Here is a 17,082-nt window from a genome sequence, read left to right as displayed (position 1 = left end):
GGCGGGCAGGAACCGCGGGTCCTAGCGGCCCGCCGCTTCCTTCCGCCTGTCGCTGCGCACGCCCCGCGGTCTGTCCCGGCCGGCGTTTCCTCAGGTGGGCCCTAGGGGAGCTCGCTCCTCGGCGGAGGCCACGTGGCGGAGCAGCCCCGGCCGTTACGAAGAACTTCCTTTTCCTACTTCCTTAGCTGTCAGGATGAGGGCGCCGAGAGAAGGGAGGCTAGCGTGGGCTCTGGATGCGACCTGGGGAGCGAGGCCCCGTGTGTGGCTGCAGGAAAGGCTTCTGTACTAGCTAACCGCGGCCAGGTTAGAGCTCCCTGTCCTCGTTTATGGGAAAAATGAAACCTTCAAACAAGTGGCTCTGCCTAGTCTAGAAACCGATAGTCAGACCCAATGTGCTGAAAAATGTTTGGCCGACTTTTGGAAGGAAGAGAAAAACAAAATTGGATTATCTCAAGCAACTCCGATATTTGTTTCCTTCCAGGGTGGTTATTAATAACTAGTGCCAGATTCATCACAGAAATTACATTACTTAAAAAAAGATTGTGTTACTAAATATATAGATATAGATATTATAATAAATATAATAAAACTCCAGCCGGGCATAGTGACACACGCCTTTAAACCCAGCACTTGGGAGGCAGCAGCAGGCGGATCTCTGTGAGTTCAAGGCCAGCCTGGTCTACAAAATTCCAGGAGAGCCAGGGCTGTCACACAGAGAAACCTTGTCTCGAAAAACCATAAAATGAAAAACTCATATTAATGAAAAGTGGAACGTTGTAATTTTTAAAAGGGCTAAGCCCCTTAAAATCCATGGGTGCAATTTAGGTCATCTTATTCTTTGTTGATAGATTGGCAAGTGGGATGTTTACAGTATTTTCTTAAGGTATTTGGTTTCCAGGAGACTTATCACTGTCAACCACCTTCTTCTACCCACACTATTAGATATAGCTTGAACACCAACCAGCCGTGAGTAATGTTTTCATTCAACATTGTCTCCAAAATGCTTTCCAGGAAGGATATGTAATTTTTTTTTATTTGAATTAGAAACAAGATTGTTTTACAGGACAATCCCAGTTCCCATCTCCCTCCCGTCCTCCCCTACCAACCCCCCCCCAACTAAATCCCTACCTATCACATATCCTTTCTGCTCCCCCTGGATGCTGAGGGAGGAAGGGTAGATTCCTGATGAGCAGTTTAATATTTGATATAAAGTGTAAATTTTTTTCTTCAAAGTAAGTGAAACTTGGTTCAGATATATCATCTTTATAAAGTGTTAGTTTACTATTTGTTTAAAAGATTTATTATATTGTCTACATTTATTTGGGCCTTAGTTTATCAGTCTGAAAAAGCTACCTACCAAAAATTATCACCAGAGTTGTCACATCCAAATTTTGTTTCTGAAAAAAAATTTTCTTTTTCAAATAACATTTATGCTTTTTAGAGTTGTGTGGTGTAGATCAACAGAGCACTGCTAAATTGTTATTCCAGTAATGGTTCATTACTACAGAATCAACCAGTCGTTGGTGGTGCACTCTTTTAATCCCCACACGCCGGAGGCAGAGGCAGCCAGATGTCTGTGAGTTCAAGACCAGCCTGGTCTACAAGAGCTAGTCCCAGGACAGCCTCCAAAGCCACAGAGAAACCCTGTCTCGAAAAACAAAACAAAACAAAACAACCACACACACACACACACACACACACACACAAAATACTACAGATTCTGTGGTAGTATAAGTAAAAGGTGGGGAGGAAGAAATCAGCATTTGAGATCAGAGTTTACAGGGTTAATCTGTGTATTAAATTCAAAGCAAGATCAGAGAATGAGGCATAACTAAATGAGAAAAATGGTAGCTATGAGGAGAGGGAGCTTTAGATGAAGAAATATAATCTAAAGTAAGAGTGGGAACATGGAGCCGGGCATTGGTGGGGCACACCTTTAATCCCAGCACTTGGGAGGCAGAGGCAGGTGGATCTCTGTGAGTTCAAGACCAGCCTGGTCTCCAGAGAGAGTGCCAGGATACAGGATAGTCTCCAAAGCTATACAGAGAAACCCTGTCTCGAAAAACCAAACCAAACCAAAACAAAACAAAAAACAAACAAACAAAAAGAGTGGGAACATGGAAGCCATCTCTAGAGAGGTGAGTACGAAGCCACCGTCGTTTAGACCTTCAACTCCAGTTGGTTGGTTTGCTTGTTTTGTTGAGACAGGGTTTCTGTGTAGACTTGGCTGTCATGAAACTCACTCTGTGTGACCACTTTGGTCTCAAACTAAAGAGATCTGCCTGCCTCTGCCCCCGGAGTGCTGGGATTAAAGGCGGGCACCACTGCCTGGCTAAATCCCAGGTCTGAAATTATTTTAAACTTTGAATGTGCACAAAGACCTTTAAGGATGGAAAAGAAGTACAAATATGTCAGTAAAGACTTTTCACAACTAAAGGTCTACTGTAAATGAAGTCATAGGGAGAGATGTCACAGAGAAATACTGTTGGCAGAACAAACTAGTAGGAGTCAGAAATGGTGGCTTATCACTTGGACTGTCTGGTCTGTAGATACAGACTTCTCTGCCCAGTGGGTCCCTGCAACAGTTTATAAAAAAAACATTCAGAAACTTAGTATCTATAATTGTTTGACCAATGTCTTACTTAGGTTTCTTACTGGCTAGCTCTAGGGTTTGTTGCTTTGGAAAAGAGGTTCTGCTTTTGTTTCTACAGAGGATGGAAACCTGTGGATTCCTTCCAGGCTAAGAAAGAAAATCTGCATTTTGGCCTAAAAGATAAAACTGTCTTATACACCAAAACTAGGTAAAATTCAGTGAAATGGCCTAACACAAAATTGTACCACCAATTTCTAACAATTCAACTAATCTTAGCCTAAAAACAGAAAGTATATATCTGTTCACATGTTTATGCCTATTTTAACTTTGGGTGTCCGTCTTTTATTGAGTTATATAGAGAATTCTTAATCTTGTTACGTCACTTCTATGTTATGTATACTGATGGCATTCATTTTGCCATTTGCCTTTTCTTTTTCTCAATGGTGAGAAATGATGAGCAGTTATGAATTTTGATGAAGTACAGTTCATTAAGTTTTTCTTCCATAATTGGTGCTTTCTGGGCCCTAAGAAATTTACCTAACACAAGGTTATGAAGTTATTCTACTTCTCTTCTAGCTTTATGGTTTTAATGTTTGTATTAATGTCCATAATCCATTTTGATGTAGTGTGCATGGGTGTGGATGTGTGTGATGTGTATATGTGTGTGATATGTAAGTGAGTGCAGGCACATATGTACCACAACAAGTGCATGGTAGTCTGAGAACAATCTTGGGTGTAGCTGTTGGTGTTGGTTTTCTGCTACATATATTAGGCTAGCTGGTGAACTTCTGAGAATTTTCTCGTTTATGCCAACTACCGCCCCATAGATATGCTGAGCTTACAACAGTTGGGGATTTATAGTTAAGTTCTCATACTTCTAAGCCATCTCCCAGCCCTCAACCTAGTTTCTATATATAATATGCTGTCAATACTGCTTTGTTTGTTTTGCACTAGTACCATCATTATTTGTTAAAGACTTTCAATACTGAATGACTTTGGTACCTTGTAATAATCAATTAAATTGGGCTAGGGATATAGGTCAATGGTACGTATGTTCCTTGATTAGCATGTATAAGGCTCTGGATTTGGTTCCCTGTACCACACAGAGAGGAAGGGAGGGAGAGAGGAAAGGGAGAGAAGGGAAGAAGGGAGGGAAAGGAAAAAGAGAATCAAGTGGCTGAGAGATGAGTTGAGTGGCTGCTCTTCCAGAACACCCGGGTTCAATTCCCCAGTACCCATGTGGCAGGTCACAGTCATCTGCACCTCTAGTCCCAGGGCATCTGCCGGATTCTGGACTCCACCAGCATCGCGTGCATGAGGTACAGACAGACATTCAGGCAAACACTCATACTCATAAAATAAAGAAATAAAATCTCAAAGAAAATCAAATAGCCAAGTGTAGTGGCGTATGTCTATAATCTCACTACTTGTGGGCTGAAATAGAACTCCTGTCATGTGTCATGAGTTCAAGGCCAGCCTGGTGAGTTGTATAGTGAGTCCCATGGCAGCGTAGGCAATAGTTTGAGTCTGTGTTAAACACCCCCCATAAATATGTAAATATATAAAATATATACATATATATGTGGTACTCATATATGAATAGGTATTAGTTATACATATAAATATGGATATAAAATCTTTTTTCTTAAAATTAAAAAAAATCTTATTTTACATGTCAATCCCAGTTCCCTCCCCATCCCATCCTCCCATGCCCCCCATGAACCTTCCATGCCACCCCCACATCCATTCTCCAGGGAGGGTGAGGCAGCCTATGTGGGATCAGTAAAGTCTGTCACATCATTTGGGGCAGGGCCTAGGCCCTCCCCTGTGTATCTAGGTTGAGAAAGTATCCTCCATAGGGAATGGGCTTCCAAAGTCCATGCACTAGGGATAAATACTGGTTCCACTGCCAGAGGCCCCATATATATAGTCAAGGACTCTATTTTTGGTCCTATTAATTTTGTAAATTTATAATTTTAAAAGCAGTTTAAACATTGTCAATACCATCTTTACCCCCACTATTTAATAAACTATATGGTACAAAACCAGCCACAGACAATATTTCAATATAAACACATTTTATTTGCAAATCAGAGACAGGCCAAATTTGGTCTCAGGGATTTAGTGTGGAGCCCTGTGTCTATATTCATATGGATCTCTTCTTTTCATGTAATGTTCCCATTTGATACCAGCTGATGACTATATTGACCCCTAAAAGAAATTGTAGGTTTTTTCCTCCTTTAGTTTTTGAAAAGTTTCTTTAAAATAGTTTCTTCTTTACATGTTTTCTAGCCTTTATTAATATAGCAAAATTACCTGGGCCTGAAGAATTCTTTATAGAAATTCTTTATTCTAATTATAATTTATTTTACATATAAAAACCTAACAGCTAGATGATTTCCAATTCCATTTCATCTAATATGCCAAATTAATGGCGTAAAACGTGTGCCTAATATTCCATAAATTAATGTTGAGAGGATCCATACTGATATATCTTCCATTTTAATATCGGTCATTTGTATTATCTATTTCTTGATTAGCCTTGCTAGTGTCTTATCCATTTTATTGATATATTTAGTGAATTGACTTTTAGCTATTAATTTTCTTTATTACTAACTTCGATTATTTCTTCATTTGCCCTTTCCTTGAGTTGGTTTTAGATTTAATTTGCCTTGATTTGCTAGTTTCTTAAGGTAGAAACTTAGGGGGCTGGAGAGATGGCTCAGAGGTTAAGAGTATTGGCTGCTCTTCCAGGGGATTCTGGTTCAGTTCCCAGCAATGACATGGAAACTTACAACTGCCTATAACTCCAGTTAGGGGATCTGATACTTTCACACCAGTGCACATAAAACAAAGTTCAATAAATTTTTTAAAAAGTAGAAACTGCCAGGTGGTGGTGGCGCACACCTTGGATCCCAGCACTCAGGAGGTAGAGGCAGGCGGGATCTCTCTGAGAGTTCGAGACCAAAAGAGCTAGTTCCAGGACAGCCTCCAAAGCCACAGAGAAACCCTGTCTCGGAAAACCAAAAAAAAAAAAAAAAAAAAAAAAAAGTAGAAACTTAGATCACTGGTTATAAATTTTTAAAAACCTAGTAAAAGCATTACAGCTATAAATTTATTTTTGTAGTAGTAGACAACTACAATTTGAGCTCCATTTCACAAATTTAGCTGTTGTATCTTTATTAGCAATCAATTGCAAATACAAGATTTCTTCCTGTGTGTGAGGAGAGTACACATACATAGCAGAACTGTTTAATAATTGAAGATTTTATAGACATGTTATTACTAGTGTGTACTTTAGTTACTTTGTATTCAGAAAACACTTCGTAAAATGGTGTCAACTTTTAAATTTTTATTATGATTTAAATTATGGCCCAACACATGGTTACAATCCCCTGTTGCACCCAAGCATTCATTATCCAGTTAGAAGTAGTATTCTCTAAATGTTAAAGACAAGTTGCTGTTAAAATCTCCTATGTATTTACTTTTATTTTTGGTCTTTTATTCTTTCAATTACTAAAAAGTAGAGGTTAGATTTTCCTACTATGGGTATGGATCCTCCCTTCTTCCCTACTCCCTTTCAATTCTGTTAAGTGTGAAGTCTGGCATTTGAGGTATATACATTTAAGAGAATATCTTCATTTTGATGCCCACTTTGTCTAATATTAACATAACTCTTAAGTTTTCTTATGCCTACTGTTTGATAGGATTTTTAAAAATATAAATTCTATTTACTGTCATCATATTAGTGTTTTTATATTTAAAATATGTCAAATTGCCTGGCATGGTGGCACATGCCTTTAATCCTAGCACTCCATAGGCAAGGGCAGGTGAGTTTCTGTGAGTTCAAATTCAACCTGGGTCTGAAGTCCCAGGCCAGCAAGGGCTACATAATAATACATGGTCAGTCTCTGTCAAAGGAAAAACAGTCAAATTGTTTATAATGAATAATTAGAAATCAGCCTCCTTTTGGATTGCTATCTTCCTACATAAGACTTTTTAAAACCTGTTTTAAGATATGCCTTATATTCTTGGTTTTTGAGATTTCACTACTAAATGACTTAGTAGGAGAGAGAGAGAGTGTGCATCCTACTTAGGCTTTACTGAATTTAGGTCTACAGGTTCTAATTTATCTTCACTAAACTTGAGGTATTTTCAGCTATAACTATAAATACTTTTTCTATCCCCTTTCTCTTCTTAACCTTAATGCTCTCCACATATTCTGTGTGTTCTATTCATATTTATCCTATCATTTTTTTCTTGTTATTCAGTTGTCTTTAGTCAACTAATCTTTCTGTCACTGCCAGTTATTACTTTTGTTTCTCTCATATTGGGTGTTTTAAACTTTCAAATATACTTTTTGGTTCTAGACTCTGACTTGGTGTTATTCAGAATGTACTACTGATATACTAATGACAGCTGGAGAGATAGCTCCATGGCTAAAGCACTGGCTCCTCTTCCAGAGAGTCTGGGTTTGCCTCCCAGCACCCACATTGTGACTAATAACATATTAAGGGCTTCAATGTTTAATTCTTAGTGCTAACCATGTATAAATGGAGTCAGTAACCCAAAACCACCTCTTAATACTTACAATGACTTTCTTTAGAACATATAATTCTACCATGTTAAATAATTCTACTTAAAACAGCAACAGAAAAAAGAACATATCTACTTCATAGGGCTGTTTTGATGATTAAATATAAAGTTCCTGATAAACATGGAACACCCAACAAGTCTTAAGAACTTATCATAGAATAATTCATATTATTAATTTAAAAAGTAAATATTACAAATAGGAGACAATAGAGTAGCATGACTAAAAATGCAAATGCTGAATTTACTTATTAGGTATTTTAGCCTATCTTTATGTAAAAGACAAAAAGACAAGGAAACCAGCAATTTTCACCAAAAATAATAAATTAATTTTCACTTAAAAATATAATTATATTTTAGAAAACTTTCTTTAAAATATTAAAATATAAAATTTATTAAAAAACAATAACAGCTTCTATGAAATATGCACTACATGTAATAAACAGCACAGTACCAACAATTCCAGTTTTCATGACACAGAAATCTTCTTTTAATTACAATTTTCCTTCCTAGAATGCAAAAGATTGATATCATGAATATTAAAGTCATAATGACTTAGCATTAAATTCTTCCATAACATTCAAGCACATAATTTAAAGATAAAGCGAGAAATATTAATCAATTGAAAAAAATCAGAAAATGTGAGTATATCACATATTATAAAAAAGCACATAATTCTGTTAATGCTAATTTAGGAGCTTGAGGTTAAACCAGGTTTTATGCTCCAACTTGAAACTTGAAAAAATTAGGTGCAGGGGCTGGAGAGATGGCTCAGCAGTTGAAAGCCCTTGCTATTTCAGGAGTTCCAGGTTTGATTCCCAGCACTCAGGTCTGTCACAAGGACCTGTAACCCCACGTCCAGGGAATCCTATGTTTTCTTCTAGACTGTAAAGGCACATGTACTCACCTGTGCATAAAGCCACATGAAGACACACACATAATCAAAGATAAAGCAAATCTAGAACATCAACATCTCATTTATGGCTTAAACTAGGCAAGCTGGTTATATGAACGTGGAAAAATGAAGCAAAGATAAAGAGAAATGTTTGCAGGTAAAGCAACACAGCATAGAAAAGACATGAAGACTTACTATTTTTTTAAAACTCTTAAACTTTTAAAACTCTTATTATGCCTTGATCATATCTTGAGTTGAAAAATATTATGTTCCTATATATTTCCTTCATCTTTTGCTTCATCTTATTTCCTATCTTTGTTTTCATTTTAGCTGATTTTGTCATTTCTCATAATCAAATTCTGTGAACTATTTACTACCCCTTTTGGAAATAGGATAGATACGAGTAATGTAAGTTCCTAATGGAGTTCTTAATAAATTGCCTTTGCTCTGGTCCAAAACAAAACTAAGAGTGGTGTAGCAGGAATAATAAAAACCCCAGAGTCTGATGTTGGTGTTCAAGCTGAGTGTCAGATAAGCAAAGCAGTCAGCCACTAGCTCTTACCTCTTCCTTAGACTGAAAGGGTCAATCCTTTCTCCACAAGCTCTCCTCCAAGTCTCAGACTGCTGCCTCTCCTCAACGTGGCTAGAGGCTGAATCTCAGAATGCAGCCTGCAACACTGGGCTCCTGTCTTTTATATACCTTTCTATGACTGGGATTAAAGGAGCCAGCTTTGTTAATCTTTTAGATTGATTCACTCTCGTGTAGCCTTGGGTAGCTTTGAACTCAGAGACCCATCCTGAATCCTAGGATTAAAGGTGTGTGCTACCACTGCCTAGCTTCCATAGCTAACTAGTGTGGCTAGTTTTGCATTTGGATATTTCAGGCAATCTTTTTTTTTGGGGGGGGGGGTTCGAGACAGGGTTTCTCTGTGTAGCTTTGGAGCCTATCCTGGCACTTGCTCTGTAGACCAGGCTGGCCTCGAACTCACAGAGATCCGCCTGCCTCTGCCTCCCGAGTGCTGGGTTTAAAGGCGTGCATCACCAACGCCCGGCCCAGGCAATCTTTATTAAATCATAATATATTAGCACAGAGTAGGAAGCTTGTTTTTTTATTCGTTTCCTTTTTTTTTTTTTTTTTTTTTTGGTGCTGGCACAGTTAGGCTCTTCTTGTGCTCTTCTTGCCTCAGTCTGCTCAACTAATGGGATTGTGTAACCATGTCCAATCAGAACAGGAGGGTTTTCTGCTTGTTTTGCAGAGCCTGCAGAGGCAGAAGGCCATCAGATTCCCTGAAGTTGTGAGCTACCTGACATAGATGCTGTGAAATAAACTTCCAATCCCAGAACAGGAGTTCTCATGAATCTGTGTTCAGATGCATTTTTCATATGTGCATTTTTTTTTTAGTTTCATATGTGCATTTTTTTTTTTTAGTTGATCTTTTGTCAGACTCAGGAATCTGACTTAATGTTCCTGTGTTGAGGCTTTATTGTGAATTGGATTTCCAACATAGGAAACACAGATTGCTAACCATAGAAAAACTGGTATTTGGGCTGCAACACAAAAAAAGCTAATACTTTCTAAATACTTCTCGTGTACCAGTTTGAATGTTTGTTCCATTGTGCTATTGGACATTAACACTACATTCTCTGGTGGCAGAGGTAGAGGCAGGTGGATCTCTGTGAGTTTGAGACCAGCCTGGTCTACAAGAGCTAGTTCCAGGACAGCCTCCAAAGTCACAGAGAAACCCTGTCTCGAAAAAAAACAAAAACAAACAAAAAGACTACATTCTCTGCAGCAGAAGTGGATGAAGCCAGCTGATGCTCCACACACAGCACAAAGGGTGGTGTCTCTAGGCACTTTCATTGCTTAAAAGTCCTTTACATCCTGAACATAACACCAGTAGCACAGACACTGAGATCAACAATAAATGAGACCTCCTGAAACTGAGAAGCTTCTGTAAGGCAAAGGACACAGTCAGCAAGACAAAATGACAGCCTACAGACTGGGAAAAGATACTCACCAACCCCACATCTGACAGAGGGCTGGTCTCTAAAATATACAAAGAACTCAAGAAGCTAGTCTCCAAAACACCAAACAATCCAATTAAAAAGTGGGGTACAGAACTAAATAGACAATTCTCAGTAGAGAAATCTAAAATGGCTGAAAGACACAAAGTGCTCAATATGCTTAGCCATCAGGGAAATGCAAATCAAAACAACTCTGAGATACCATCTTACTCCTGTCAGAATGGCTAAAATAAAAAACACAAATGACAGTTTATGCTGGAGAGGATGTGGAGAAAGGGGAACACTTCTCCACTGCTGATGGGAGTGCCAACTTGTACAACCATTTTGGAAATAAGTATGGCGACTCCTCAAGAAAATGGGAATGAGTCTACCACAAGATCCAGCAATTCCAATCCTAGGCATATACCCAAAAGAAGTACATTCATACAACAATGACATCTGTTCAACAATGTTCATAGCAGCATTGTTTGTAATAGCCAGAAACTGGAAGCAGCCTAGATGCCCCTCAACCAAAGAATGGATAGAGAAAATGTGGTACATTTACACAGTGGAGTACTACTCAGCAGAAAAAAACAATGGAATCTTGAAATTTGTAGGAAAATGGATGGAACTCGAAGAAACCATTCTGAGGTAACCCAGTCACAAAAAGACAAACATGATATGTACTCAGATGTGGATTTTAAACATAGAGTAAGGGATTACCAGCCTACAATCCACACTGCCAGAGAAACTAGTAAACAAGGAGGACCCTAAAAGAGACAAACTTTGTCCCCTGGAGAAGGGGAAAGGGTCACGATCCCCTGAGCAAATTGAGAGCGTGGGAAGAGGGGGGAGGGAGGGATGAGAATGGGAAGGGAAGAAGAGGAAGGATGCAGAGGTCATGAGGGAGCAGAACAGTTGAGTCAGGTATAGATTAGAAGAAAGGAAGTGATAGGGTTTTAGTTGGGGGTGGTGGTAGGGGAGGAGGGGAGGGAGAAGGGAACTGGAATTGTCATGTAATTCAATCATGTTTGTAACTCAAAAAAAAAAAAAAACCTAAAAATAAGTCCTTTACATCACTCAGATATTACAAGAGGAGAATGTAACTCAATGTACTTGCTTAGCACACACAGGGCACTGGGTTCAAACAAATAAATTAATTAAAAATAAGTTATCATCTGGGTGTGGTGGCACACACCTTTAATCCCAGCACTGGGAGACAGAAGCAAGTGGATCTCTGTTCGAAGCCAGCCTTTGGGTTTTTTGGTGCCATAAATGTCTACTTAATTTCTTCAGTCTGAATACAATGCTGTCCTAGAGTCTGTGAATAGTCATCCATGAAATAGAATCTATCTCTAACTGAATAAATTATTTTTCTACTGGTTTGACATACTAGGTTTTGTTATGACAACTCTGTTTCCCTGTGATAAAAGAATTTTAAAATCCTGCTTTTAGTGTAAAATTAGTGTAATCCATACTTAATAGTATGCAAAATAAACAATAACTAGCCTGTAGTTCAGGGCTCTGAATCCTAATTTAAAATTTTTCTTATGTCAAATTTCACAAATCAGTATGCATTTATTAATTCAACATACATATAAATGACTAAATTAATAAACAGCAAAAACGATTAGCAAGTCAAAATTTCACACAATTAGCAATCTTAGCTATTAATTTTCTTTCTATTTAATAGAGAGGCGGTAGTGGTGCACACCTTTAATCCCAGTACACAGGAGGCAGAAGCAGGCAGATCTCTGTGAGTCTGAGCCCAGCCTGGTCTACAAGAGCTAGTTCCAGGACAGCCTCCAAAGCCACAAAGAAACCCTGTCTTGAAAAACCTAAATAAATAAATAAATAAATAAATGTGAGATAACGGTGATTTAGATAAGAAAAAAATACAGGCCCTTATGAAAACAGTACTGAGAAAATGTCTTCAGGTACTCTTAAGATTAAGGCACAATATGCATGATGAATTAAAGAAAATTCATTAAACCAACACAGTCAATGCAATCATGCCTCTTGAACTACATGAATTTAAAGTTATAAGTACTGTGGTTAACACATTTAAAACTTAGTAGACTATCATTCACAACAAACATTTGACTACAGAACTTAATATTTGGTTTTAAGAATCCAATACTACATTTAAGAACTGACTATAGTATTTTGAACATTTTAATTTGGCACTGAACTTCCATGACAATTGAATAGGTAAAATGACTTAAAGGTGTATGTAATGTATACAGTCCAGTGGCGTACAGAATAGGAAATAATTTTACTAGTTGTAGAGTATTTCCAATGTCTCTCCTCCCTTCCCTCCATCTCTATCTCTTTTTCCATGGTCTTACTATATAGCCCAGGCTAGCTTTAACTCAGAGAAATCCACCAGCCTCTGCCTTCCCAATGCTGGAATTAAAGTTTTTTGTCAGCAACCCAGCTTAAGTTCTACTCTCTTAATCTTTAACTAAGTAGTTCCAAGGCCAAAAGAATATGATTACTATCCACTATTAATGTTTACGATACAGCATAGTGGTTAAGAACAGGGATTCAGATTTTTCATTGATATAATGGGGAAAATATCACTACAATGAAGAAATACTAAGCACTATTAGCGACTAATACTAATATAATAGTATGTATCACAGAGTTGTTAAAGGGATTGAGTTTATATAAAGAATTTAGAATAGTACCTTGAATATAGTAAATGCTATATGTTATGACCACAAATTTGTCACTTGGTCAAATTTATCCTGTATAAAATAGGTTCTATTTTTACCAAAACCAGTCATATGTATCTATAGCACTAATTATCATTAGAATAGAGATGATGTTCTAAAAAGGGGCAGGAGTGTCCCTCTGAGAACACTTTTAAGAGTACTTTCTGGTTGTCCTTATGAAAAAGAAAAAAAAAAAAAGGATCTTCTGCTTCTGACACACAATAGGGGTAAAGGATACCAGTTGATCTTACGGTTATCTGGCTAGTAAGCCTACTAAACTTCCAGGTATCATGGTGTATTTATACTTTTCCACCCTCAAAGTTAACTACTTCATATAGTTTTTTTTGAGACAGGATTTCTCTTTGTAGCCCTGACTGTCCTGAAACTCACAGAGATCCACCTGCCTCTACCTTCTTGCTGGGATTAAAGGCATGCTGGTTTTTCTGTTCTTAAACCTCCAACACCTTTGGTGTGATGGTGCATGCCTTTAATCTCAGCATTTAAGAGGCAAAAGTAGGTGGATCTGTGTGAGTTGGAGGCCAACCAGGGCTGCCTAGTGAGACAGTCAAAAACAAGAAAAACACCAAACTTCCATTACCTTACCTTGACTTAGATAATAAACTTGACAAAGAGATATCAATAAAGAAATTTCTCTCCCACCGACAACCTTCTGCCCCACTTGTTTGCTTTTGTGTCCACATGGCCTGTCTTCCTTCTCATTGTGTCATCTTGCCTTCTACACAACACCAAATCCTCTACTACTCTATAATCTCAAGTCTACCAGAAAGATATTTCTCCTGCTTTCTGAGCTAAATTACCAGTTTCCTTGTCTACTGAATTATTTCTATCAAGTCACAAAATGTTTTTTTTGAGATTCATAATTTATTAAAGTAATACATATAAAAAAATCTCATAACATTGTGTTTAATACTACATCATACAAATATTACTATCATGAATCACTTGTATCTGACTCTGATTATATGGTTCAATCATACAATCTCCAAAAATGTATACATATAGCAGGTATTGTTTAGTGATATTGCACATATGGCTATCACTCTAGTGAGTTTATTCATGCACATACCTGAGTAAAGCAACTTCAACATACACTGTTAAGAGAGCAGGACATGTAACATACACTACTAAAGACACTAATTCAGAGACCATGAGCTATATAGACCAATATCTCTGAGAGGCATATTAGAGGGGAAGATAGTCTATTTCTGAAGTCACTTCTACTCTGTCTTTATGTACTTTATACTCCCATGTTTATGTTATTTCATACCCTGCAATTCCTGTGGGATTCCTGTCTCTGTAGTAGTTACATAATCCTTTGGGAGTACACATGGGAGCCCTGTTGCTGGGCCATAGGGTAGACCTAGCTGAACAAATATAGACAAGAGATTCACAGACCACCAAAAACAAAACAAAACAAAAAGACATTAAAATTCATGGATGAGGTCAGGGCCAAGAAGACATATTAGAAAACACCGGTCTTGAGTTGGTCTTCAGAAGAACAATATAAAGCCAGGAGCTTATATGACATTAAGGTACTCAGACATTAAAAATTGGAGATTTAATATCCTGTAAACATCTAGAAACATCTAAGTTTCTACATCACCCCAGTCAGAATGGCTGTCAAATCAAATGACAACAAATGTTGATATGGATGTAAGGGATGAGGAACCATAACATAGTGTTGACGAAGATATAAACAAAATAATGTTTTATCTCTTAAAAACAAAACAAAAAGACTGTCCTTTTCATACTAAGCTTTCACGTGTCATCTTTACTATTCATCAAGAAAGTTTTCTTCTCGGGACTCCTACTGTGATAAAGCTTTCATACCTGCTTTCACTCAGAAGTCCTTCTCACAAGAGGCATCAACTGCCTCCACATTAACACACACACGCACGCACGCACGCACGCACGCACGCACGCACGCCCAGCAGTCAGAATCGACCTTTGCTTTAGCAACACAGGTGCAACTCACCTCCTTGTAACGTGATTGTTTTCAGCATGGCTTGCCAACTATTATGCATGCATACTTTTTTATTCTATTCCATAAAAGGTTTGTTTTTTAGTTAACTGTATTGAACCTTCAATCTCAATTCCCCCCGCTACACACACACACCTACCTTACCTACCTTTCTTCCCTCCCTCAGATGGGTCTCCGTATATAGTACTGGCTGGCCTGAAACTCTGAGATACACCTTGCTTTACCTCCTAAGTTGTTGTTGGTTGGTTGGATGGTGGTTTGGTTTTTCGTTTGTTTTTAAGACAATATCTCATGCAGCTCAGGATGGCCTGGACCTTACTCAGTAATCTAGCATTGTTCTGCGGCCCGGGTGGCCAAAAGCCTGGGTTTCCCTCCGGAAGGGAAGGGACGAGCGCGCGGATGCGGTTTGCGGCTACGCAGACCAGGGGCCACACCTGCCGCGGAGGTTACAGTCGGAACTTCTGATCCTAACATCTCCCAAGTGCTAGGAATAATCCTATAACAATAATAATGATGATGATAATAATAAAATAATAAAATAATAATAATAGTATAATAATAATAATTATCCAGTTTTGGTTCCCAGGACCTGTTCGTGGACACCTGGCACTGGGGGGACTGCTCACAGGATCCAAACTTGGCCAGTGGGCTCTAGCACACCCAGAGACTGGCAAGGCCCAAATAACAGTCCTGCCTCCATCCAGGAGAAGACAGACAGACATCAGAGTAATATCATTATATAATACTATATAACAATCCTATGAAGGTGACTGCCCAGTATATGCAGTGTGGGAGAGTGAACCCAGGACTTCGGGCATACTAGGCAGTTATCCTGCTAACTGAATTACATTTCCCATTGAACACTTAGAGCAAAAACACTTCGGAAATAACTGTTTCTATCTCAATTTACTCCGCAGGGTTAACCCAGTGTTATGGCTTTAAGTATTATCTATGTGCTGATGATACCCATTTAAACCCCATTTTCAGAAACTCATTTTGGATAAGGGAAGGTCAATCTACATGGATTTTTTCCTCAAGTAATAAAATAATAGCCACTGAATTAAAAAAAACACTACCTTTTTTTTTTGGCGAGGAACTTGAACCCGAAATACTCCTGCTTCTGTCTCCTAAGTATGCAACAACATACCTGATATAAATTACTTTATCTGGTAATGTGTGAAATACATACCTGAGTTAAACCAGCAGTTTGCAGAGAAGACTTTTTTAACAGTCTCACTTCTTTGTTTATATATCTCAGCATTCCACTAAGAGTACTAAAGTCATTACTTTCAGAACTATCATCTTCTAGGTTATATGGAAGAGGTTTAAGTGAATCTGAATGCTTGAGAGCTAGGTCTTTATGGCCACCTTCTAATGCCGAAAGCTGTTCTAATTGCATTTTCTTTAAGTCCTGTAGCAATTCTTCAGAGAGATCTTCATTGACATGACTTTTGAAACTAAGGTCACTGGCACTAATAGAACGACGTAGTTTTCTGCCTTTGAAAAATGACATCTGAGAATGTTTAGCAAACTTTGGATCTTGAATATCAGGCATAATTTCTGTTAGAGTCCTAAATGAAGCTGGTGGGATCTTGAGGTCTTCTGTCTTTTCATGTCCAGAAATTTTGGCTTGCAATCTGGATAATTCGGATTCCTATAGAAAATTTGGTACATAGCACATGCTCAATATATTTCTGTTTACTAAACTACTTATAAAATCATAGACTCTTAGTCATCTTTGTCAGCCTTTGTCTCAGTATGAAACTTTCAAAATAATAGTTCTTGAGAATTTTACAAGTGCTTTTCAAACCTTCTACTATTAAAGATAGCTGCATTTTGAGATAATTATGTATTTTCATTTAAAAATTGCTACCAATATTCTAATGAATTTCATGGAAACTATATTTTCCTTATAGAATATTTTAATGCTAAAGATTTCAACTTTTTAAAACGATTTTATTTATTTATTATGTATACAACATTCTGCATCCATGTATGTCTGCACACCAGAAGAGGGCACCAGATCTCATAACGGATGGTTGTGAGCCACCATGTGGTTGCTGGGAATTGAACTCAGGACCTCTGGAAGAGCAGTCAGTGCTCTTAACCTCTGAGCCATCTCTCCAGCCCGAATATTTAATTTTTAAAGGTTGGATTTTTTCCAAAATGAAGATCTGTAATTTTGTATAAATTTTATAAACTTCCAGAACTCCCCCCCCAAAAAAAAGTGCCTTGACCAGGGGTTTAATCTAGGACCTCATATATACTGGTCAAGTGT

At 38.0% G+C, this 17,082-nt stretch overlaps 1 protein-coding gene and 1 long non-coding RNA gene across 14 annotated transcripts in view; one reads left to right on the top strand and one right to left on the bottom strand.

Moving 5' to 3' along the window:
* Positions 1-41: 41 nt before the first annotated feature.
* Positions 42-9,440, top strand: LOC103159852. 3 transcript variants are annotated; one of them, XR_004770678.1, is made up of 4 exons: positions 42-303; positions 899-966; positions 2,712-2,801; positions 9,338-9,440. It is a non-coding gene; the product is annotated as an uncharacterized LOC103159852 (long non-coding RNA). The 3 variants fall into 3 exon arrangements; XR_004770679.1 differs by lacking the exon at positions 899-966; XR_004770677.1 differs by having other exon boundaries at positions 42-966.
* Positions 5,650-17,082, bottom strand: part of Ccdc18 (coiled-coil domain containing 18) — a 94,819-nt gene continuing 83,386 nt past the window's right edge. For 8 of the 11 annotated variants that reach the window (XM_027425934.2, XM_027425939.2, XM_027425940.2 and 5 more), the window contains 2 exons: positions 15,994-16,458; positions 7,556-7,695 (listed from right to left, as the gene is read on the bottom strand). In XM_027425934.2, the coding sequence (XP_027281735.1) occupies positions 7,681-7,695; positions 15,994-16,458 (480 nt within the window). In that variant the 3' untranslated portion in view covers positions 7,556-7,680. Of the gene's footprint in view, positions 7,696-15,993; positions 16,459-17,082 lie in introns of all 11 variants that reach the window. The other 3 variants (XM_027425944.2, XM_027425941.2, XM_035447242.1) reach the window with 3 other exon arrangements.

The sequence above is a fragment of the Cricetulus griseus genome, chromosome 7 (genome assembly GCF_003668045.3).
Source record: "Cricetulus griseus strain 17A/GY chromosome 7, alternate assembly CriGri-PICRH-1.0, whole genome shotgun sequence".
Classification (NCBI taxonomy): Eukaryota; Metazoa; Chordata; class Mammalia; order Rodentia; family Cricetidae; genus Cricetulus; species Cricetulus griseus.
This window is presented reverse-complemented; position numbering and strand designations above follow the sequence as displayed.